Source organism: Larus michahellis, chromosome 1 (assembly GCF_964199755.1).
Source record: "Larus michahellis chromosome 1, bLarMic1.1, whole genome shotgun sequence".
Taxonomy (NCBI): domain Eukaryota; kingdom Metazoa; phylum Chordata; class Aves; order Charadriiformes; family Laridae; genus Larus; species Larus michahellis.
Window position 1 is genome coordinate 1,044,874 of NC_133896.1, and position 24,048 is coordinate 1,068,921.

Consider the following 24,048-nt stretch of genomic DNA (forward strand, 5'->3'; position numbering starts at 1 on the left):
AAGCCCATAGACCGTTTTTCTCTTATACAAATTATTTTTTCTTGCTTAAAAAGACACAAATGAAGCTGGAGCCTGGTGGTGTTCTGGGGGAGAGACCCCCCGCCCTGCAACACGGAGCTACCCTCAGAGCGGCTGGGCTCCCGACTAGGGGCCATGGAGACGGTGACCAGTGACCCCCGGCAGCGTCCCTGCCCAGGCCCTGCAACCGGGGGGAGTCCTCACCTCAGGCTGAGCCCCCCGGCCCCGGCCGGTTTCCTTTGGCTGAAGGGCACAACTGTTTTCCTTCCAATAAAACTATTTCTTCAGCCTGCAGCAGCGCTCCGCGCCAGCGATGGGCGCCTTTGTCTTGGCTCCACCGTTAAAGCTCCATTTCTAAACAAACGAAAATGCCAAAACTTTTTATTTAGAGCAAGGTTTCTGCCGCGCGGCCGGGGCCTGTCGGCTCTGCGAGGTGACGGTGGAGGGGCCAGCGTGGGATCCGGGATGGCTGGAGCTGGTCCTGGCTGTGCTGCATGGTCCTGCCCGCCGACCGCCCGGCTCCGGACGGGGCTGTGCCGAAGCCATACGGCGCTCGGGGGCTGGCCCGCGGCTACGGGCAATGGCCGGGGGGGGCACGACAGCCACGGCGAGTTTTTCTTACTGCTTGTCCATCCCGCACGGCTCCGGAGACCCCCCGGCATTCTGGCTAGGAGAGCTCCCTCCAGGCTAGAGGTTTCTGCGGAGGCACCCGGAAAAGCCCTCCCCACCTGCAGTTAATTAACTTTTCCAAGGGTAATTTAATGGTATAAATAGAACGGGGGGGAAAAGGCTTGAACGGGACGGAGGGATGCTAACTGGGGGATGTAGCAGCGAAGCGGGGCAGGGACGCAGGCAGGTGGGCAGCATCCCAGGGGCTGGGACAGGGACACGGCACTGGGGGTGGTGACGAGTGCTCCGGCGTGATGAGAGGGTCCCCGAGGTGCTCGGCTCCCACTGCCTGTCCCCAGCCACAGCCCCAGGCATGTGGTTGTTCTCCTGGTCCCCACAAGCCACCCGAGGCGGCTGAGGAAGAGGTCGGTGGCCGGGCAAAGCCCAGCATGAAGCTTTCCTGCCTTGGGGGTGGCCAAGCTCCCGCTGGGACGGATGTGGGGGGGCATCACCCCACTGCAGGGGGGCGGTTTGGGGAGCTGCTGGGGGTTGTCCCAGCCACGCTGTGCCCTGGCCGGAGCCGGGCTGAAAATGCTGGCTGGGATTAGAAGGGATCTTGGGGAGAGGTGTGGGGGGGGATGCCCTGCAGGGTCTGGAGGATGCACTGGGGGGTGCCACGGGAGATGGGGGTGGCCCAGGGGAAGCAGCCGGCTGGATGGCGAGTGCGTGGGGTGGCCGTGGGGACCCTGCCGTGCCGACAGCAGGATGCTGGCACCTCCTGGGTGGGCTGGCTGGCATTGTCCCCCACAAAGCCTCGCAGGACGAGCCATGGCTCTGCGGGCTGGCAGGGCTGCGCCGTGGCCGGTAGCACCGGAATAAACCCCTCGCCCAGCCGGGAAGGGGCACACTCACCTCCCCCCCACAAGCGCCTGCAAGGCTTTGAGCCACAGAAACCCAAACCTGGGCAGTGCGGCGGGTGCTTCCCCCGAGCACCCACCCCCTCCGCCCTGCTGGACCTGGGAGGGTCCCAGGAGCTCCTGGGAGGGTGACGGGGACTCCAGGCGGTGAGCTGATGGTGACCCGGCTGTCACCGATGCGCACCCGTGCACGGACATCCCCAACTCACTGCACTGGAGGGTGCGCCAGAGCCCCCCGCCTCGCCGGGGACCCTCAGAGCCAGGGACACCCCCGTGCGTGGAGGCAGGCGAGGGGCTCCGGGGAGCTGGCGTGGAGCGGCGGCGGGGGGCTCAGCGGGGGTCCGGGCAGCAGGCCGGCAGCAGGGTGCAGGTGAGCCCGGGGGGGCAGCAGGGCGAAGGGGGGCTGCCAGGGAGCCGGAGGGGGGCTGCTGCCGGGGGTCAGGCCTGCGGGATGGAAACGGGGCTCAGGCAGCGCATGGGGCTGGGAGCATCACCCTTGCCCCAGCCCCGCTCTGCCGTGGGGCAGGGGACACCCACCCCCCAGCAGTCACCCCCCCATCGCTGCGGGGCCGGGGGGACCGGCTCCCCGCGCTCCCCAGCACCCTGTGGGGTCCTGCACCCTGCCGCTGGCTCCCGCCCTGGCTGTGCCCCGGGGGTCCCAGCCCCCCTCCTGGCCCTTTTACCGCAGCAAGCGTCGTCCCAGGCGCAGGGGCCGGAGGTGCAGAGGTGCAGCGGGGCCGGGGGGCCGGGGCAGGCGCTGAGACCCTGGCTGTGACCGTGACTGTGACCGCGGAGGGGCTGCGGCGAGCTGGCGGGGGCGGCCCGGAGGTGCTGTGGGGAGAACAGAGAGCGGGATGTCATGGGGCATCCGTAGGGATGCTTTGGGACCAGGCCACCCCGGAGGGGACCTGCGAAGTGTCACCCTACAGAAACAGCTCCCCCGGGAGGGCAGTGCCCGGGGAGCTCAGAGCAGTTGGGCAATGGGAGCGCGGGCTCCAGAGGGTGCCCGGAGCCTGTTGGAGCGCTGGTGAGGTGTCCCCATCACCCCCGGCCATCTCCTACCTGTGCGGAGCCAGTGGCTGTCACAGCGGGGGGAAGGAGAGCAGCCATGGCCACCCCGTGGGGCAGCATCCAGTCGCACCAGGAGCCTGTGTGGGGAGAGGTGGGGAGGGCAGCACACTGGCTCGGGTCCGCGCTGGTCCCCGGCCTTCATTTTGGGGGGAACTGAACCCAGGCGTCCCAGTGCTGAGTGCCAAATTTTAGCCGCGGTCCCTCCCAGGGTGACCCCTGGGCCCCATCCTGTCCCCTCCACCCCGGGGCTGTCACCTGCACCGCCAGCCTCCAGCTTCTGCTTGGCCTCCCGCCTCCACTTCGCCCTTCGGTTGGAGAACCAGACCTGGGGAAGAGGGAGGAGGCTGAGGCTGCCGGCCCCCACCCCGCGGCACCCGCACCCCCGGCTCCTTGGCACAACCCTTTGTCCCGGGACACGGGCTTGTCACGTGTCCCCAGCCATGGGGGGAGGAAGGGGTTTGATCCCGCGTCTTCTGCACCTCGTTGGGCTGCACGCCCCTGCCAGGCTCTGGGGTGTTTCTCCGGCACGGGGGACGCGTGGGTGCACGCGGGTGTGCACCGCCACGGCCGGTGACGGGCTGGGGCTGGGAGGGGAAGGGGCTGCCATGGAGCCGTGAAGGTTTGCCGGCAGCGCAGGGGTGTCTGCCGGGAGCTACCGAGTGTGCCCGGGGTGTGTGTGTGAGGGGAGCGTGCCAGGGAGCGTGCCATGGAGTGTGCCAGAGCGTGCCATGGAGTGTGCCACGGTACGTGTCAGGGAGTGTGCCAGGGAGCGTGCCAGAGCGTGCCATGGAGTGTGCCAGGGAGCGTGCCATGGATTGTGCCAGGAAGAGTGCGATGGTACATGTCAGGGAGTGTGCCAAGGAGAGTGCCAAGGAAAGTGCCATGGTGTCTGCCACAGTGCATGCCATGGAGTCTGCCAGGGAGAGTGCCATGGGATGAGCCAGGGAGTCTGCCATGGTGCACGCCACGGTGCGTGCCACAGAGCGTGCCATACAGCATGCCATGGAGCATGCCATAGTGCGTGCCATGGAGTGTGCCATGGAGCGTGCCAGGGAGTGTGCCAGGGAGTGTGCCATGCTGAGTGCCATGGAGTCTGCCATGGTGCGTGCCATGGTACGTGCCAGGGAGTCTGCTATGGTGCGTGCCATGGGAAGTGGTGGCATCACCATCCCTGGAGGTATTTAAAGCTGGGCAGACGCGGTGCTGAGGGGACACGGTTTAGTGGTGGCCTTGGCAGTGCTGGGTTAACGGCTGGACTTGATGATCTTAAAGGTCTCTTCCAACCAAAAAAACTCTATGATTCTATGCCACGGAGCGTGCCATGGGGTGTGCCACAAAGCGTGCCATACAGCATGCCAGGGAGCACGCCATGGAGTCTACCATGAAGTGTGTCACAAAGTGTGCCATGGTGCATGCCAGGGAGTCTGCCATGGTGCACGCCACAGAGTGTGCCATGGAGCATGCCATGGAGTCTGCCACGGTGCGTGCCATAGAGCGTTCCACCAAGTGTGCCATGGAATGTGCCAGGGAGCATGCCGTGGAGCGTGCCACAAAGTGCGTCATGGTGCATGCCGTGGAGTGTGCCATGCAGCATGCCACGGCGCGTGCCACGGCTCTGCAGCGCTGTGCTGTCCTCCCCTGCGCCCCTGCCCTGCAGCACCATCCCGGCCTCCAGCCGCGTCCCCACAACCTCCCGGGCCCTGCGCTGGCCCCACGGCGGGGCAGAGGTGGGGCGGGCAGGGGCTGGGAGCGGCGGCTGCACCGGGACGGGGACACGCGGCCACTCGTGGCTGTGCAGCGCAGGCGCTTGGCTCTGGCACCAGCACAGGGACAGCCAGAGGGTCCCGCTGCCCCGGCCATGCCCCGGCAGACAGGAGGGAGCACGAGGGACCGGCACGTCCTGATGGAGCCAGCCCTGCCCCGCTCCTGCCCGTGCCCAGCCACCAGCGGGTAGAGACCCCCCGAGCTGGGGACAAAACCTGCTCTCAGGGGTCACCCCCCCTTTGTCACGCTGCCTGCCTGAGCCCGTTCCCACCCCTGCCACCACCGCCAGCAGCAGCGTCATGGCTTGGAGAGACCTCCCTGCGCGCCCTGTGCCCCCCGCGCCAGCAGGCTGGGCACCCCCGAGCGCAGCACCCCTGGCCGGGCCACTTTGGCCGACGGCTCCAGGCGCGTTCCCGGCCGGAGAGCGGCAGCATGGCGCGGCTCCTCTTACCCTGATGGTCGTGTCGGGCAGCCGGGTGGCCGCGGCCAGTCTCTCCCGGGTGACGGTGTCCGGGTACTGTCCCCTCTGAAACTCTGCAAGGGGGATTGGGGTGAGACCAGCCCGTCCGGCGCACCCGTCTTCCCCCCCGTTGCGCGATGCCAGGACATGCATCCACAGCTGGTCCGTCGCCAGGCCCCGGTGCCCACAATTCGGGGCAGCGCCACGATGGCTGTGCCATTGGAAGGAGCAGGAGCCCCCCCCCCGCCCCGAAAGCAGCAATGCCCTCCCCGAGGAAGGGTCCTGCTCCATCCCGGCACCCTGCGGCAGCTCGGGGTGGGCGCCCCGAATGTCCCCCGCATCCCGCGGGAGCCGCACCTTTCTCCAGGGCCTCCGACTGCTGGCTGGAGAAGACGGTCCTGTTCCTGTGCTGGGAGCTCGGCGGGGGCTGCCGGCCGGACGCGGAGCCCTGGGGAGGGTGCTGGGTCCCCAGGGTGACGGCAGCACCGGCTTCAGCGGGCGAGCGGCAGCCCGGGGGTCGCGGGGAGGAGGGGGCGGTGGGAGGGGACGCTGTGGGGACAGAGAGGCAGAAGGTGTTGGAGGGGTCCCGGCCCCGGGGGCTCCCCAGGAGGGGTTGGGAAGGGTCAGGGAGGGTCGATGAGCCCCTTTGCTTTGGGGGCACAGGGTGAGTGCGGGGGGGTGCGGAGGAGCTGCGTGCATGCACGTGTGTGTGTGTGCATGCGTGCATGCACGTGTGTGTGTGTGCATGCGTGTTTACATGCACATGTGTGTTTGCATACGTGCACGTTTGCATGCATATGTGCGTGTTTGCATGCTTGTGTGTGTATTTGTGTGCCGGTGTGCATGCTTGGATGCACGCGTGTGTCCGTGCATGCATGCGTGTGTGTGTTCGTGTGCATGTGTGCACGCATGTTCGTGTGTTTGCATGCACACGTGTGTGTATTTGTGTGCATCTGTGCATGTTTGCATGCATGGGTGCGTGTGTTTGCATGCGTGCGTGTGTGTGTACGTGCCTGTTTGCGTGCGCGTTTGCATGCGTGTGTGTGCACGTGGGTGTACGTGCATGCATGTTGTGTGTGTTTGCATGCATGCGTGCATGTTTGCATGCACGTGTGTGTGCATGCATGTGCGTGCATTTGCATGCGTTTGCATGCGTGTGTTTGCATGTATGTGTGTGTGCATATGTGTGTGTGTGTGTGCATGTGTGTGCATGCACATACGTGTGCGTGCACCCGTGGACGTGCGTGCAGCCAGGAGGCCGGTGGTAGCAGGAGCTCTCTGCCCGCTGGCAGCAGGTCTGTCCCATGGGGTCCCCCCCACAACCGCTGCCCCCCGGGCCCGTCGCCCCCCGCAAGGCTCACCCCGTGGCGGCGGGTCCTTGGCAAAGCCCCGCTGGGCCGCCAGCCGCAGGTCACTGGGCAGGTTCCTCAGCACCCGGTTGATGGAGGAGACCTGGGCAGGGAGAGATGGGGCTGGGGGCCGCGCCGTGGGCAGGGTGGGGTGCAGGGTGGGGGCCAGGGGGTGCTGGGCGATGCGGGGAGCGATGGAGGCTCATCTCCGAGGTGCTCTCCCGCAGCCGCGCCCGAGCACGTGCCAGGGATTCTCCGCGCCGGGGCCATGCCCATCTGCTCGGCTCTTTGTTGATACAGGCAACCCGTTAATTTGGGCGCGCTGACAATATTTGATGTGGGGCAATCTGCACCTCGGGGCTGGCGACCGGGACGTTTATAGGGGTGGGACCGGCATTAGGACGTACGGCTTCCCGTGATGATGCTGCAGGTGGCATTTTATTGTCAGTGGCACTCGTAACGGACCCACCACGGCGTCCCCGTGCCCGAGACGACGCCAGGCTCGCTGGGGACAGCCGGCGGGGCTCTGCATTGGCTGGGGGACGGCGGGGGGTGCGATTCGCCTTCCCCTGCTTCTCCCCAAGCTCCCACCGAGCTCCCTGCGCATCCTTCCCATTGCCCCCCACCCACCGCAGCGAGGGACCCCATGCCACCCCAGCCATGGGGTCACCCCTCCGCCACGCAGTGCCTGGCGCTGGTGTCCCCACAGCCCCCCCAGCCCCCCCCCCCCGCCCCCGGCGGGGACTCACGCTGAGGGTCCCGTTGGTGGCACAGGTGCCCTCGGCGCGCAGCTGCCGGCGGATCTCCCAGGCGAAGAGCGAGGGCTGCTCCAGCTTCAGCTGGGCGATCCTGGCCACCACCTCGGGGGTGGCTACGCGGGGCTTGCTGCCGCCGGTGGCCTTGGGCTCCACGGCCCCTGTCCGGTAGTAGTGGCCCAGGATCTTGCTGACGCAGCCGTTGGACACCTGCGGAGGGGGCGGCTCAGCGGGAAAAGGATTTGGGGGAGAAGGAGACAGACACACCCCCCCCTCCCCCCCGCCAAGACCCCCCGACCCGGGCGCACCTTGAGGCTGCGGGAGATGTCGGAGGTCCGGACGCCGCATGCCGCCAGCTCGATGATCCTCTTCCTCTTGCAGGCGGGGAGGGGGCGGCCGTTCACGAAGAGCCCCCCCAGCTGGTTCACGCCGCTGGGTCCTGGGGAGAGGCCAAGCAGGGGGTGACGGGGGACACGGGGGGGGGACGACGCTGCCAGCCCTCCCCTCCCCGGAGAGAACCGGGGCGTCAGGCTTTGCCGGGGGGGAGGACCGGTGGCATCGGGGACCCCTGTGCATTGAGTGGGCGTTTGGAGGGGACGGGGAAGGGGCACTTGGAGCAACGTGGGGCTCGTCTGTGGGGGTGTGGGTGCAGGCAGCGTGCGGCAGGAGCAGGCAGGGCATGGGGGGAGCAGCCCAGGTGATGGGAGCAGAAAAAATACCCCATGGAGGAGCACAGGGAGGAGGAGGTTCCTCCGGGCAGGGGCAGCAGGGGAAGGCAGCTCCAAAGAGGGGGGTGACTGGCTGGGGGGGGGACAGGGAAGCGCTGGACATTCCCGGGGGGCCGGGAGGACTCTGCGGAGCCACATGTGTGTCAGCTACCAGCACCCAAGGTGGGCTTTGTTGGGGGAAAGCAGCCTCATTTGTGATGGAGCAGGGGCACCTCCCTGATTCCGCCCCCCCCGGACCATGGATGCCCGGGGCCGCGCTCCCTGAGCCGCCCCGGTGCGGCAGCATCGCTCACCTCGGTGTTGCATGGCGAGGCTTCCCGGGGCTTTTGGTGGCTGGGGATTGCCAAGAGGAGGTGGCTGCTGTCGTCAGGCCGGATAAAGCAGCGACAGTGTCCAGGGCTCGGCCACGTCCCCTGCCCCGTCCCCTGCCCGCCCTCCTGCGAGAGAAAGGGGGAGCAAGGGCAGAAACACCCAGCGGAGGATGGAAACGCTCGAGGGCATCTGGCTGCTTCGGGAACTCGTGGCGCTCCAGGCACAGCGGATCAAAGGGACCTGGCCAGGCTTCAAAGGGCTCGCAGGCTGCAGGAGCCACTCGGGATCTGAAGTGGCCGGGAAGACGCCAGGAATTCTGCCTGTACCTGGCATCCACCGGCACGCAACAGCGCTGGCTTGGCTGAGCCACGTCCCGGAGCCTGCATGCGCTCCCTTGGCCAAGCCAGGGGGGATTTAGGGTTTCCCCGTGCCCAGCTGGCTGCGGCTGAGCGCCGGGGTTCTGTCGTGGGGACAGGGGGCAGGAGGTGGCGGGAGCAGAGGGGACGACACGTTCGGGAGCTCTGCCTTTGTGCACAGGAGCTTCGGTGCTGGTTCATGAGCTGTTTCTCACCCACTTTAACCCTTCCCTGATGCCTTGCCGGTGGCTCCAGGCACAAACACCTGTGTGTGGCATCACCGCTTTGTGCCCTCATGGGCAGCGTCGCTGTCTTTCGGTGTATATTTATTTATTTCAGAGGTAGGGTCTGGCCCCGTGCTCAAATCCAGAGCGGCTGCCGCCGCTGGCGTGGGGCTGGGTTTGCAGCACTGAGAGCCAAACCCAGCCAAGGAGAGACGGGCAAGCGATAACTGGGTCAAGAGGAGCCTCCCCTCCTTCGGTCGGGGACGCTCCATCGCTCTGCCACCTCCTCTGCCAGCTTGGAAGATGAAGGCTGTGTTCCCCCTGCACGCTACTCCCAGAGCCCTTCCGCTTTTCCCCGTCCCCAGCACTTCTGTCTGCCCCCCCCCCACCTTCCCTCGCTCCAGACCCAGACCTAAGGCAGCCCCACGCGTTTAGACGGTGATGTCCCAGCTGTGGGACGCCACCGCCGCACCCAGCACCCCTGGAGCAAGTGCTGTCCCACAGCCCCGCTGCTCTGCCCACCCTGCCCTACAGCTCTCCTGCTGCCCCCCAGGCTCTGCAGGGTGAATGTCACCTCCTCCCACCCTGGGGACTGACCGGCAGCCGGGGACGCCACAGCAGCGGGTCCTGCAGGAGCCCCGCAGACCCTTCGCCAAGTCCCGGTGGTGCCTCTGAGACCACCTGGGCCCATGATGGGGCAGAGCAGCCATTCCTCCTGGAGGAGACGGCGCCGGTGGGGACCAGGGCGGGAGGAGCCGGTCACCAGCTCATCCCTGGTGTCACCAGAGACAGGGGAAGTTTCAGTGGGAGGAAAGGCAGTGCAGCTCCGAGTGCCGGGCATCGGCGAGGGGTGCTGCGGGGAACCTGCCCCTTGAAACCGGGGAGAGGGGACATTTCCACAAGGATGCTGATGCCAGCCCTTCTCTCCAGGAAAACCCTGCTCCCCTCGCCGTCTGCTCAGGCAGAAACGCGCGTGGTAATTAATGAGCAGCACATTGAGCCCCAGAGGTGCCACACAGACCGACGGCTGCTGCTGTCACCGCTGCCTTGCCAAGCCCCAGCAGCCTGCCTGGCGCACTCGCTTAACCTGGGATTTAACCTGAAGCACCCCAAAACCTCCTGGACACCCTCAGTGTTGGGCTCTCCCTGCTGCAGTCCCCGAATCCCACTGCAGCCTTGTCATCACTTCCCTGCACGGCTCGGGAGCAGTGTTTGGAGGCACCGACCCTGATTACGAAATTCAGCAACAGCGAAATAAATCCACCAGCGGGGACGACTCGGCAGATCTCCCGCAGGTGAAAAGCAAAGGTGAGGTGCACCCAATCTCCCTCCCCTTGGGAAAGGGACGGATCGCTCCGGAGCAAAGCACTCCAGGCAGCTCCGTGAGGGAGGGAACAAGTGGCACCGGCAGGACGCATGTCCCCTCGGGGGCCAGCACAGTGTTTCCTGGCTTTGCCCCAGCCAAGGGCTTGGGAAGCAGCACTGGGATTTCTTTCCCCATGGAGAAACTGGGAAAGCCAAGCGAGCTGTGAGCCCACGGCCCCTCTCAGGGGATGCTGAGGGGTCTCGGAGGGGTGGTGAGCTTGGTCTTTGCGCAGGCGAGGAGGGCAGAGAACGCGACGGGACCATGTTGGACCAGAGCAGCTCATCCCTGGAGGAAGCCCCCAAACCTTCCCAGCGTTAAGGCACCTTCACCGCCCAATTTTTACTGGGAATTGCTTCCCGTGGCTGCACAAGACAAGAAATCGCAACCTCCCCTTGCCCCAGAGCAGCCCTCCCGAGCTTGCCCCGTGTTACCCGCCGTGTGCACGCAGGCATTGAACGGACGCCCGCCCGCGAGCGGGACGGAGATGGCGAGATGCGCAACATCCCAGCGCATCTCTCCGGAGGGATCCCACGCGTGCACGTGCCTGCTCCTTTCTGGCCCGGCTGCACACGCCCGTGCTTTTCCGCGCACCCACCCCGTGTAGTTGCGCACGCGTGTGCGTGTCGGCGCGCGGCCGAAAGCCAGGACGCCCTCAAGGGTGCAAAGGGGGGTGGTGGGGGTGGTGGTGGTGGTGGGGTGTACCTGCGGAGCTGTGAAAGGAGCCGAACCGGGATCTTCCTGGGAGCCCAACCGGGTGCTGCCCTGCCGGTGTCGTGCGGGGCGGCGGATGAGGGAGCCGTGCCGTGATGTCACGGGGCAGGAGGAAGAGGAGGATGGGGAGGAAGGGGGCGGCCCGATGGGGAACGAGCAGCCGCGCCCAGCACACGCCCGGCCCGGGGGGCTCCGTCGGGACTCGGGGCCGGCTCGGGGCCACTGGCCCCGAGCCGGCCCCGAGCCCCGACGGAGCCCCCCGGGCCGGGCAGTGAATCGGTACCGGTGGTAGCGCCGGTATTTCAGCACTAGCGCCCGGTGGACAGCACACACCCCGCCGAGCATCCCCGGTAACCCCCGCCGGAGCCTGTCCCGGAGGATGGTGGCGGTGGTGGTGGGGGGGATGTTTCGCTCCCGCGTGTCCCGCAAAACAAACAGGGACAGGCACGGGCTGCCATATGGGATCGAATCATAAATCCAGATTGGGTTTTATTACATTTATTTAATTTTTTTTTTAAATTTTTTTTTTTTTTTTTTTTCCCCCCCCCCCACTTTGGGTGTTGAACAAATAGAAGGCGGCCCCGCTTGGGTGGATGGGCACCGGGGGAGGGGGCGGGGGGAGGTGGGGGGGGGGGACGACGACTACCCCGGTGTGCAACCCCAGGGCTCCGGCACAGATGGCCCCCATCTTGGGAGATAAAAAAAAAAAAAAAAAAAAGAAACACGTTGTAAACCTTTCAAGTAAAATATTTGAAGAGCAAATATTAGCCAGCGAGGAGCCCTGCACCGCGGCCCTCCGCGCCCGGCCCCGCGAGTAATTGAGCGTTATTAGCACCCCGCTCCCGGCCCCCGCGCTCCGCGCACAACCGCCCGCTTTGCAAAATACCATATGCTCCGAATTACACATTAACCACGGAACTGCGGGGCCCGGGCCCGGCCCCGGCCCCCGGGGAGCCGCTGCGCCGCCCCCCCGCCACCCCCGGGGCGCCCCGACCGGCCCCCTCCGTGCCCGCCCGTGGGAGCCGGGACCGGGCTGTCGGCGGGGCGGGGAGCGCTGGCAAGCGAAGCCTGGACCCCCCCGGCTCCCCCCCGGCCGCCGGGGAGCCCCGACGGAGCCCCCGGGCCGGGCCAGCCCCGTGCGTAACGCGGCGCCGGGGCGCGGGGAGCGGGGCGCGGGGCTCAGCCCCGGGGCGGGGGGGCCCGGCGGCGGCGGGACGGCCCCGTTGATCCCCCCCCGGGCCGGGCCGAGCGGTGCGGGGGTGGGGGGGGCGGCGGTGCGGGTCCGGGAGCGGCGAGCGCGGCCCCCCCGGGACTTTGCGCACCGGGACCGGGCGCGCCGGCGGCGGGCGGGGGGGCGGCGGGGCGCAGGGGCCGGGGCGGCGGCGGGGAGCGGGCCCCGGCGGTGCCCCCGCGGCGGAACCGACCCGCGGAGCCGGACGGAGCCCGGGGCCGGGCGGGGGGCACCGGGGGGGTCGGGGAAAGCGGGGGCGGCGGGGCGCGGGCGGTGCGTCCTCGGCGCGGCTGGGGCGCAGCGGGCGCGGCGGCGGCGGGCGGCGGGGAACGGGAGGGGCGGGTACGGGGGGACACGTCGGGGAGTTGAGAGGGGTGCGGGGAGGAGGGGTGGGGAGATGGAGAGGTGGGGAGGTGGAGAGATGATGGAGAGATGGAGAGATGGGGAGGTGGAGAGATGGAGAGATGATGGAGAGATGGAGAGATGGGGAGATGGGGAGGTGGAGATATGGGGAGATGATGGAGAGATGATGGAGAGATGGAGAGGTGGAGGTATGGGGAGATGGGGAGGTGGAGAGATGGAGAGATGGAGACATGATGGAGAGATAGAGAAATGGAGGGGTGGAGAGGTGGAGAGATGGGGAGATGGAGAGGCAGGGAGAGAGATGGATAGATGGAGAGATGGAGAGATGGGGAGGTGGAGAGATGGAGAGATGGGGAGATGGGGAGGTGGAGAGATGGGGAGATGGGGAGGTGGAGAGATGGAGAGATGATGGAGAGATGATGGAGAGATGGAGAGGTGGAGGTATGGGGAGATGGGGAGGTGGAGAGATGGAGAGATGGAGACATGATGGAGAGATAGAGAAATGGAGGGGTGGAGAGGTGGAGAGATGGGGAGATGGAGAGGCAGGGAGAGAGATGGATAGATGGAGAGGTGGAGAGATGGGGAGGTGGAGAGATGGAGAGATGGGGTGATGATGGAGAGATGGAGATGTGGAGAGGTGGAGAAGTGGAGAGGTGGAGAGGTGGAGAGATGGAGAGATGGGGAGAGAGATGGAGAGATGGAGAGGTGGAGAGAGAGATGGATAGATGGAGAGATGGTGAGGTGGAGAGGTGTGGAGGTGGAGACATGGAGAGGTGGAATTACGGAGACATGGAGAGGTGCAATTATGGAGACATGGAGAGGTGGAAAGACAAAGAGATGGAGAGATGGAGAGACAGAGAGATAGAGAGATGGAGATATGGAGACATGGAGAGGTGGAGAAATGCTCCAGGTCCCACTGTGCTGTCTGCATTTCGTGCTTGCTTGCACGTCTCCTCCCGTCCACCTTCTCACCTCAGGGAAGAGCTTTTTGCAGACGTTTCTTTGGTGGTGGGAAGTGCAGCTGGTGCTGGTGTACAGCCCAACGGGGCAGTCTGGGGACAGGACGGGTGCGATGGGAGGGGATCGGGCAGGAGCTGGGGGGAAGCCAATCTCTCCTCTCCTGCCCTCCCCCCCGGGCCTGGGCAGGCACCTCCTGTGCTGGGACCTGACACTGCGGGGGGGCCTGGGTCAGGCTCTCCGCATCCCCTGCTCTGGGACCCAGTGTTGATCCCAGGACCTCAGCTTTGGATTGGATCCGACTTCACGGATTTGCCTCTACGTGGCGGGCAGGGAGAACCTGGGGAGGGAGCGGGCTTAAGGGTGCTGCCCGTGGGTGCTCTGCCAGCACCTTCCTGAAGGACCAGGCGGTGCCTCCCTGATGAAGAGCAAGTGGAAGCTGCCCTGGTAGCCATGCTGGTGGCAGGTGCCGTGGCCACTGAGCCGGGCTTCTGCTCGCCCAGACATGCTCGCGGTGACCGTGCCTCCAGCCAGGGCTCTGCCGCTGGCAGCTGGCCTCGGGCAGTGTCCCCGCTGCAGCCAGCGCCAGCAGCCTTCGGGCAGCACCTTCACCCCATGGGGAGCCTAAATGCCAGTGCCTGGGGAGGGGCTGGAGCAGGGAGTGCTGCCTCGGGAATGGGGGGGATGCTGGGTGTCCTGGGAAGGGCAGGGATGCTGCGCTGCCCTCAGGCGGGAGAGGGATTCAGTGCTGGGGACAGGAAAGGGATGCTGAGCATCCCAGAGACAGGATGGGGATGCTGTATTTCCCGGGGAAAGGACAAGGATGCTGAGCATCCCAGGGACAGGACAGGGATGCTGTGCTTGCTGGGGGAAGGACAAGGATGCTGAGCGTCCCAGGGGCAGGATGGGGATGCTGTGCTTCCCAGGGGAAGGACAAGGATGCTGAGCATCCTGCGGGTAGGACAGGGATGCCGTGCTTTCTGGGGGAAGGATGAGGATGCTGAGCATCCCAGGGGCAGGATGGGGATGTTGTGCTTCCTGGGGGCAGGATGGGGATGCTGTGCTTTCCAGGGAAAGGACAAGGATGCTGAGCATCCTGGGGGCAGGAAGGGGATGCTGTGCTTCCTGGGGAAAGGACAAGGATGCTGAGCATCCTGGGGGTAGGATGGGGATGCTGTACTTCCCAGGGGAAGGACAAGGATGCTGAGCATCCTGGGGGCAGGATGGGGATGCTGTGCTTGCTGGGGGAAGGACAAGGATGCTGAGCATCCTGGGGGTAGGACGGGGATGCTGTGCTTCCCAGGGGAAGGACAAGGATGCTGAGCATCCTGGGGGCAGGATGGGGATGCTGTGCTTCCTGGGGGAAGGACAAGGATGCTGGGCTGCCTGGGTTTTCAGCAGCTGGCACATGGTGGCACTGGCCCAGTGGCCTGGGGGCCCTGCTGGCTGATCACCTCCTGACTGTATGTGCCATCATCTACCCTGGGCACCATAGTGTCCCCTCTTGCCAGCTCCTGGTCATCCCAGCTGCCAGGAGAGGGAAGGGAAGGGAAGGGAAGGGAAAGCATAAGGTGAGAAGGCAGGAAGGCAGGGAGGAAGGAAGGGAGGGAGGAAGGAAGTCAGTCAGATGTAGGAAACCCAGGAGAGAGGATGTTGTTGGCTACTTTCACACCGCCTAAGCAGTGGCACAATATTCTTTGGGGCTTTTCTCTGCTGCAGGCTCCATCCCAGCCTGGCTCAGACACCTGGGCAAGGGCGCCTGGAAGAGCAGCAGCTGCTCAGGCTTCCAAAATCCCCTGTGGAGCCCCTGGGGCCTCGGTCCTTCCCGCACGTGGCCCCGGGGACACGCTTCCCAGCCTCCTGCTGCGTGACTGGACAACGGGGGGCTGAGGATGGTCCCTGCTCTGCAGCAGAGGACTAAATCAAAATGCATGAAAAATTAGGAAATTAAGCACCTGGTCCCAGGAAAAACATTCCTTTGCTGGGGTTAGTTTTTTCGCTACCTCCTGGATACCTCGCAATTTTCCACTCTCTCAGAGCCTCGGGGTTGACACGTCCCAAGGGATCACAGAATCATACAATGGTTTAGTTGGGAGGGACATTAAAGATCATCCGTGATCCCACCTGCCCGGGTTGCTCCAAGCCCCGTCCAACCTGGCCTTGAACCCCTCCAGGGATGGGGCAGCCACAGCTTCTCTGGGCACCCTGGCCCAGGGGCTCACCCCCCTCACAGCAAAGGATTTCTTCCCAATAGCTCATCCCAATCTCCCCTCTTCCAGTGGAAAACCCTTCCCCCTTGTCCCACAGCTCCCCCCACCAGGGGGGTCTCCCCGAGCGGAGCAGAGGGGCAGAATCCCCCCTTCGCCCCCCTGCTCACGCTGCTGGGGATGCAGCCCAGGCTGCGGGGGGGTTCTGGGCTGCCAGCGCACATTGCTGAGATGGGGGTCCAGCCAAGTGGATCCATCATCATCGTCGTCATCATCTCCGCTTCCATCTCCTGTTTAAAGTAGATTTCAGGTCTGGCTGATAAAGACAACCGATGATAGAGGGTAATTGGATTTCTACAAGACATTTGACTTAGTACGGTACAATGGGTTGATTAAAACCTCTCGTTACGTGAAATTAAGCGAGCGCAGGTGAGAAGCTGGCTCCTGACTAATGGGAGATGCTGTTTATGTGGAGCCAGCCCCCAGTGGAGCAGAGCAGCGGGGACCGGCTGCAGCCACCGGCATCGTATTTTCTGAGCGGTGGCATTTCCAGATGACAGCGGTGGCCCGTGCAGCGAAGCGGGAGGAGGTCAGGTGGGTGCACCTGGGACTGGGGCTATCAGTGACCACCATGGGCCAGGGGATGGCCAGGAAAGGAGAGCCCCTGAGGGTCACCCCGCACACCGAGCTCTCCGGACAGATGTGAGCTCTAACGAGCCTTCATTAACCCATAATTGCAATCAAACAATTGCAGGTGGCTGGGCGTTGCTGAGTTCTCCCCACCTGGGAAGGCTGTCCCCTGTGCCCCTGCCAGCAGGATTTGGGGAGTTTGGGGACACTCAGCAGCTGGACCGCGGTGTCGGGATCCTGCCCTGTCCTGGGACTTGCCCGGGGAGCTCCGCGGGGGGATGCAGCCCAAGAGCAAAGCGGGTGACAGTGGGGCCTTGAGGACGCGCTTTCAGGGTCCTTCCCTCCCCGTGTCTCCCGTGCTGTGCTGGTGGGAGGAACGGGGACACACATCCCCGCCCGGCATGGCTGCGGCTCGGGGCAGAGCAGCTCTGCCCAGGGGTCCGAGCTGCTGTCACTAAATCCGGGGCTGAACACAGGCTCAGGGACCAGTTCCCCTCCCAGAGTCCCATCCTCGATCCCACTGGAGATGTCCGGAATGTTTTTCCTCCTTTGGGAGCTGGAGATAACATTGGTCCAGGGAGGGGATGATAAGCAGCCTCCCTGCCTGGGAGCACAGGTGATGCTCGTCAGCGCTAACGAGCTGGAGCGGGAAGAAATGGTCCCTTGGCCCCCCGCACTGGGAGATGTGTACTGGTGTTGGGTCCCTGGGCTGGCGGCAAGGAAACAGGAATGTGCCGGGATTTGGAATCTCAGGGTGTGTGGCTGGGATGGGACGCGGGAGAATAAATGGGACCCTGCAGGGACAAGGAGGTGGGAGGACGGAGGGGACCAGCTCTCTGCAAGCCGAGCTCGCAGTGCCACCGTCACTGCACGGGAACAGGGACACAGAGGGAGCGGGACAGGGACTGCAGTTATTACTGAGAATTCCTTACCGCCCCTGTCGGGAGGAGATGAGGTCCTTAAGGTGCTCCGACACCCACTTACTGGTTTTCTCCCTCCTCACCCCAGCTGAGAGCCACCTCCCTGCTGGTCCTGGGGGACACGGTGGGTGCTCTCTGGCCATAGAGGGTGGTGGCACCAGCGGGGTCCTGTGCAAAGCGCTGGGATGCTCCGGGACGGGGCAGGGACAGAGGGGCAGGAGGGTGAAATGCAGCTCCCCGCGAATGGCAGAGCCGGGGGGGACCTTGCAGGGGGATGGCAGGGCCACGGGGGACCTTGAGCCACTGGGCATTTCCAGCAGGAGACGAGGGGGGACTGGAAAGCTCTAACGGGAGAAGTGGCCACGGGAGAGGAGGGAGGAGAGGACAAGCCCCGCGCCCAGCCCTGCTGACGGCTGGCTGCGTGGATGGGTTGGCTGGGGAACTGGTGCACCGCAGCGTTGTCCTGGGGGGTCCCTGGTGCCGCTGGGGGCAGGGGGACACCCCCTTTAAGCAGCAGCAGGGCAGCCTTTGCCTGCGCGGTTCCTACAGAAGCCGGGGACGTGCCTGCCAACCTCATCCTGCATCCCAGGGGATACGGTTCAGCTCACCAAGGTGCTTGCCCAGGAGGCTGGCAACCCCCGGGGCTCCTCGGGGAGCTCGTGCCCCATGCCCACCCCTGTGCGGGTCCCTTCTGGCACCCAGTGTGTCAGTGACGTGCCCAGCCTGTGCGTGCGGGGCATTCCGGGGGGCTCAGCCAGGGTTTGCACACAAGAGCCAGGAGGCAGCGACCGGCCCCTGCCTGCAGCATTGGGCCGGGGCACTGGCCGGCATTGCCGCCCCGGGGCTCGGTGCCTCCCAGCCACGCCGCCTCCACCCCAAGTACTTGCAAAATGCATCACTCCGCGTTGTATTAAAACGTCAGCACTTGACACGGGGTATTTATGGGCTCTGTGTTGAAATACAGCCCGGGTGCTCCCCCCGGCACGCAAAGGACACGGTGACAGCACCGTGGCCGGGCACCGGTGGTGGCTGGCGGCCAAGCAGGAATGACAAGGACAGGTCCTTCCTTGGGGACCCCAGTTTCCACCCAGGCTGAGTGCTGGTGATAGCGGGAGACCCTGCGGCGACGGATGGGTCCTCACATCCCACCGTGGCACCGAAGCTGGGCGCTGCCGCAGGTTGGGGTCGGTGCGGTTACCCCAGAGCAATGCCCCCGACGTGGAAAGGAGCTTTCCCCTCCTCTCCGTAGCTCCTTCCCGAGGACATTTTGCATCTTTCTGGGCTTTCTCTCCGCAGCAGGTGACCCTGTTCCTCACCAAGCACTGGGGATGGCTGGAAAAAAACCCACCCTTTCTTTTCTCCTCCAGAAAGCACACATGGAAGTTAAAAGCCCAGATGAGTCAGCCAACCAAGAAAACCTACTTTGTCTAAGTGGTTCCACCTACAGCTTAACTTTCTTTTTGATTAAAAGGATGATTATTAAAATATTCTGGCTAAAAGAGGCAATCTCGGGGCTTGAAGATGCAATCTCGGGGCTTGAAGATGCAATCTCAGGGCTTGAAGACGCTCTCTCTGGAGCCGGAGCACAGGTCGTGCCCCTTCGCCTCCCCAGGCAGAGCCCGGTGGGACACAGCCGCAAGCCGGGACCGCGGCACAGCGCGGAGCGGGCCCAAAACCGCTGTAAATCAGGGTGACGGAGCAGTTTTGCCAGGTTTTTTGGCAAAGGAAACGATTTCCTGCCCTTCGCGCACGAGCTCTTGCCCTGGCCCTCATGAATCACGATGCAAAACATTGAAGTGGAAAAAGGGGAGAAAACAAACAAAGAAATAAATTATCCCAAAACGAGCTGGAGCAAGAAAATGAGAAGCGGCAGAGGCAGGCGGGGAGCGAGCCGGGAGGAGGATCCCTCCAGGACCAGCCCCACCCTGGGTGGGAGATTTTGGAAGGGCAGTGCAGTGTCGGGGTGAAACCCCGGGGACGCGGTGGCAGAGGGGCCGAAGGCTGCAGCGCCGCCGGGTTTGCACGTAGGAGCCAAACCCAGCATTAAAGGGACACCGTTAATGTCACAAAACGTTCCCTGGGCGGGTAGAAGGTGCCAGCAGGGCGGCACAGCCCCCATCCCTGCCGGCACGGCCCCGACGCCCAGGCAGGAGCCAGCATCCCCCGCAGAGCCCTGATGCATTCGATGCACCCGCTTCCCAGGGAGGGGACACCGGGACGGGCAGACCCTGCTGCCTGTCCCCTGCGGTGGCCGTGCCTGGACAGGGCACCCCGGTGGCGGTATCCGTGCCATCCGGCATCACATGCCGGTCCATCCCTGCTCCCAAGGCAGCGGTGGCCAGGGAGCGGGGGTGGGCTCCCTCCCACGCTTGGGGGGCTTTGGCACCCAGCGCAACGGGGTCTGGCTGCCCAGTGGGACACGGGGCCACTGTCACCACAGCCGCTGCCACCAGCCCATTCCTTGGAAAGCTGCAATCGCCTGGATTCTCTACGTGACCACTCGGGAAGAGGAGAATCGTTTTCTGCCACCCACAAGTGGCACGCCGCAGCGCCAGGCTGGCAGCCCCCGAGCCGGCGGAGGCGAGCGCTGAGCCCAGCAGCGGCTGCGGCACCGTGCCCCGACACTGCGGTGAGGGGCAAGCCGCAGGGCTGCCACCCAATGCTGCGACCAGTGTGCTGGGGACTGGCACCGGACGGTGTCACCAGCCAGGTAAGCACCCAGAGCATCTCCAAATCGCCTCCCAAGTGGGGCAGAGCCATCGTCCCTGCACGGACCAGCAGACGGACGGTCGGTGGCTCGGGTGCCGTGGCACACCGAGGCACAGCAGAAGCCACCCCAGGATCCCAGCCCCACGCTTGGCCCCTCTGCTCCGGCTGGGGGGTTTTGGGGTCACCCGAGAATGGGAGGTCCATACCCAGAGTGCCAAGGGTGGCCACCATGGCGGTGTCCCCAGGGAGAGGACATCCCGGCACCGCAGCCAGACCCCAGGCAAGTCGCCGCTGCCAGGACGTGGTGACGATGGGTGACCTCGGGTGGTCGAGGCCACCGGGGCAGATGGACCTCGCCTTGCGGTGCCGGTGTCCCCGGTCCCCTCGCAGGACGTGGATGCTGCAGGCGGTGCAGCCTCGTGGTAGGATGCGGGTGTCTGTCGGGGGGTGGCCCTGGGGAGTGGGTGGCCTTGGGGAGGGGGCACAGGACAGGTGCTGCTGGGTGGCCCGTGCTCACAGCCGCCCCATGGGCCAGCAGGGACCCGCTGTGGCACTGCCCACCCCAAAATGGGCCAAAAGCTCCCCTGCAGCAGCAGCTGAGCAGGGGTGCGGCGGGGAGGGAACCCCATTTCCTTCCCTTTTCCCCCAAAACCACTGCTCAGGAGGTGTCAGGAGCTGCTGGGGCCAGTGGCCAGGCCGCGTGTGTTGCCAGGAGCCTCCAGCAGCTCGTGGTTCTGCCTCAGCATGGGGGGGAGAGACACTGGGGGGTGGCTGGTGACCCTGCACCCCCCGAGCGAAGGCTGGCGGTGCTGCGGGGACCGGGATGGGGGACCTCCGGGGGGCCAGAGCTGCTGACGGGGAAGGGAAGAGGAAGCTGGGAAGGGGAACCCCCCCCCACTCCCCCAATGCCCTGGGGGATCCCCCTCCCCTGACACCCGCTGTGGGACCACGCAGGGAGACCCCCACCCCCCGCGGGGCCACGCTGGTTGATCCCCCTCCCTTGACCTCCCCCATGGGGCCGTGCTGGGGGGTCCCCCTCCCCTGAACCCCCGTGGGGCTGTGCTGGGGACCCCCAGCTCCCCCATGGGGCTGTGCTGGCGGGATCCCCACCAATGACCACCCTGTGGGGCCGTGTTGGGGGTCCTCTGACCGCCCCCCCCCCCGTAGGACCGTGCTGGGGGATCCCCTCCCCTGACCCCCCCGGTGGGGCCGTGCCGGGGGCTCCCCCTCCCCTGACCCCCCGTAGGGCCGTGCTGGGGGACCCCCACCCTCCCCGTGGGGCCACGCCGGGGGGTCCCTGAACACCCGTGGGGCTGTGCTGGTGGATCCCCCTCCCCTGACCCCCCCCCGTGGGGCTGTGACCGGGGAATCCCCGTTCCGCCCCCCCCCGCGGTGCCGCCGGTGCTCGGCACTGCACGCACGCGGGGCGGGCGGTGACGTCAAGGGGGCGTGTCCCCGCCCGGCCCCGCCCCCGGCGCGGCGGGAGGCCACGTGGGGAGCCCGGGCGGCCCTTTGCCGACGTGTCCCTGGCGCCGCGTGCCCCGGAAGTCCCGCCCCTCCCTCCGCGGGGCGGGGCCCTCCCGTGACGTCACCGCGGCCGGCGGCCTCTCCGGCCGGAGCGGCGGCGCCGCGCGTCGCCATTGGCCGAGGAGCGGCGGGGCGGGGCGGAGCCGGCGGCGGGGCCGGCCTCCCGTTGGCCGTTGGCCGGGCGGCGGGGCGGGGCCTCCGCGTCGCCCCGCCCCTCGCCCCGCCCCGCCCCGCTGCTCCCTTCCGCGCTCCCGCCGGGCCCCGTCCGCTCCGTCCGCGCTCGCCCCGTCCGCTGCCCCCCCCGCCCCGCCATGGCCTCCGCGGCCGCCCCCGGGCAGGGCGGCTCCGCGCCGCCCCTCGCCGTCCAGCGCGGCATCGTCAAGATGGTAAGGGCTCCCCGCGGGGCCTCCCTCCGTTCCGCCCCGCCCGCCTCCTCGTGCGCCCGCCGGCCCGGCCCCGGGCCGCAGCACCCCCGATCCCCGTGACCGGGATCCCCCACCTCCTGCAGTTCCCGTTGGTAACCGGGACCACCCTCCGGTACCCGCCTTCCGTCCCGGTAACCGGGACCCCGCGTCCCATAGCCCCCTTCGGTACCCGGGACCTCCTTCCGGTACCCACCTTCCGTCCCGGTAACTAGGACCCCAACCTCCTCCCCCCGTTTCTGCCGCTAACCGGGATCCCCACATCCTGCAGCCCCCACCGGTTCCCTCCTTCGCTACCCGCCTCCCGTCCCGGTAGCCGGGACCCCATCTCCCTCAGCCCCCACAGTTACCCGGGAGCCCCTTCCCGTACCCCTCTTCCGTCCCGGTAACGGGGCCTCCAACCTCTCGCAGCCCCCTCCGGTGACCGGGCCCCCCCTTCACTCACTGCCTCCCGTCCCGGTAACTGGGACCCCCCTTCCCCCCGCCATGCTGTCCCCTCCGGTGCCCCCTCCCCACCTGTAGCCTCACACTCCGTCCCCGGACCCCGCACTCCCGGTCCTGCCGTCCCTTCCCTGCCCATCCGGGGACCCCTCGCTGCACCCCAGGAATTCCCCCCCCCGCCAGGAAGGGGGTGCTGGAGGGGGCTGTACTCCGAGCCCCTCACCCTGTCCTAGGGCCGGGGGCCCGGCTGGCCCGGGGGCCATATGGCCCCGCCACCGCGGCTGCTGGGAAGGGGCAGGAACAGCTTTGGGGTCCCCCCAGGTGCTGGGGTGGCCCCGACGGGGCTGGTGGTCCCACTCTGCTGCTGGCCCTGAATCCCCCCCAGCCCCGAGGAAGCTCGGGGTTCCCTGGTGCCGTGAGCGAGGGACACCCGGTAGGGACACCATGGACTGGGACATCCCTCAGGGTGCTCCTCCTCTTCCCATCCTGGCGGTGTCCCCACGGGAAGGAGGGGTGGGATGGGGTCCCTGAGCCCCTCTGTGTTGCGTCCCCACGTGTGCCAGCAGCGGGGACCGCGAGGGCGAAGGTCAGGGGCCGGCAGCCGCCGCTGGGATCGAGTCCTGGCACCGTGTCCTGGTCCGTGTGTTCCCTCCCGGTCCCTCCCCGTTACCGGCTGTGTCCCACCGCTGGTGGGAGCTGGGCTGGTGGCACCCGACCACGCTCCCCACGTGTCTGCATTGAGCCGGGCTCGTGTCCCAGCTCCCGTCTTCGGGCCCGTTGGCCACTAAAGGTGCCTTGAAGTGCCCAGCGCCTGCGTTGTCACCCCGTTCCCCAAACACAGGGTTTTCTTGTGCCCAAATACAGCTTTTTTTCGAAGTTACAGGTGCCCCCCCCCCACCCTGGCCCCGGCCAGGCATCAGCTGTGGCTGCAAATCCCACCGCTGCCTTCCGAATGAGACCTTCGCTCGGGGTGTCACGTCACCCCTCTGCAGTGGTGGGGACAGGGCTGGTGACACTGGAGGTTTGAGGACGCTGGGGGCTTGGGGACGCTGCCTTCCCCCTGCCTTAGCTCGTCGGTGGCGCGGGGACCCCCTCCTGCTGCCTCCTGCCACCTCGTGCCCAACAAGTGACTTTTGGGATGCTCAGGAGAAACTCTGTCTGAGGGGATGCGGCCCCCCAGCATGATTTTTGGGCAGGACGGCGGGTGTCTGCTGGCTGAGGGGTGGCAGTGCCCGGCGGGCACTGGCTCCTGGGGACACCGTGCTGCCCCGTGCCCGGGGTGGGTTCTGAGGGGTTGCTGGCCGGGCACCCCAGCTGCTGCCCCGGGTGTGCCCCGTGGTCCCTCTTTCCAGGGCAGCCAGCCCCAAATCCCTGCCCGAAGGGGAACCCCGGAGCGGTGGGGGGGTCCCTGGATCTCCCCGGAACCTGCTCGGCTTCATGGTGGTGCTGCTGGGGTCAGCCCGAGTGGTGCTGGCCACGTGCTCCGCTGCGGTTCCCGTCACAGCTTTTCAAATTTGAAGGTTTTGGGGAGTTTTTGCACCTTTTTTGCACGGTTTGCCCTGAAATCGCAGTGGGACGGCAGAGTTTGGGAGCAGGGTGGGATGAAGAATGGGAACAGGGGGGCGATGTGGGTCGGGGCCGTGCAGCTGCTGACAGCCCCCCCCGGGCTGGAAGAGGCACTGGGAGCCCGGCTGGGGGTGGGTTGTGACGGCAGCCGGCTCCTTCCTTTTGGGGGGGCTGGGGGAGCACGCCCCGGGGAGGGATGGCTGGGCTCGGGACAGCCGGGCACGCTGGGGTCTGTCTCTGCTCTGGGGTGTCGGTGACTGCGCGCGGCACAGCGTGGCACAGCCATGGCCGGTGGCACAGTGGCCCCCGGCTTGGAGCTGTGCCGGGGCCCCGCGTTGGTGCGTCTCCAGGTAAACAGAGGTTGGTTTCCTTGCCCAGTTTGTTGGGACCCTGCCTTCCCTTCCCATTCCCACGGCGATTTTTAACCCTTCGTGC

General features: G+C 66.3%; 2 protein-coding genes across 2 annotated transcripts in view; one reads left to right on the top strand and one right to left on the bottom strand.

The window, feature by feature from the left end:
* Positions 1 to 24,048, bottom strand: part of LOC141738011 (filamin-C-like) — a 236,211-nt gene that overhangs the window by 19,565 nt on the left and 192,598 nt on the right. The gene's annotated exons all lie outside the window — the stretch shown is intronic.
* The window catches only part of SND1 (staphylococcal nuclease and tudor domain containing 1), a 145,615-nt gene continuing 142,970 nt past the window's right edge, over positions 21,404 to 24,048 (top strand). Inside the window, exon 1 of the mRNA XM_074573113.1 lies at positions 21,404 to 21,570. Within this exon, the coding sequence (XP_074429214.1) occupies positions 21,496 to 21,570 (75 nt within the window). The 5' untranslated portion in view covers positions 21,404 to 21,495. The remainder of the gene's footprint in view (positions 21,571 to 24,048) is intronic.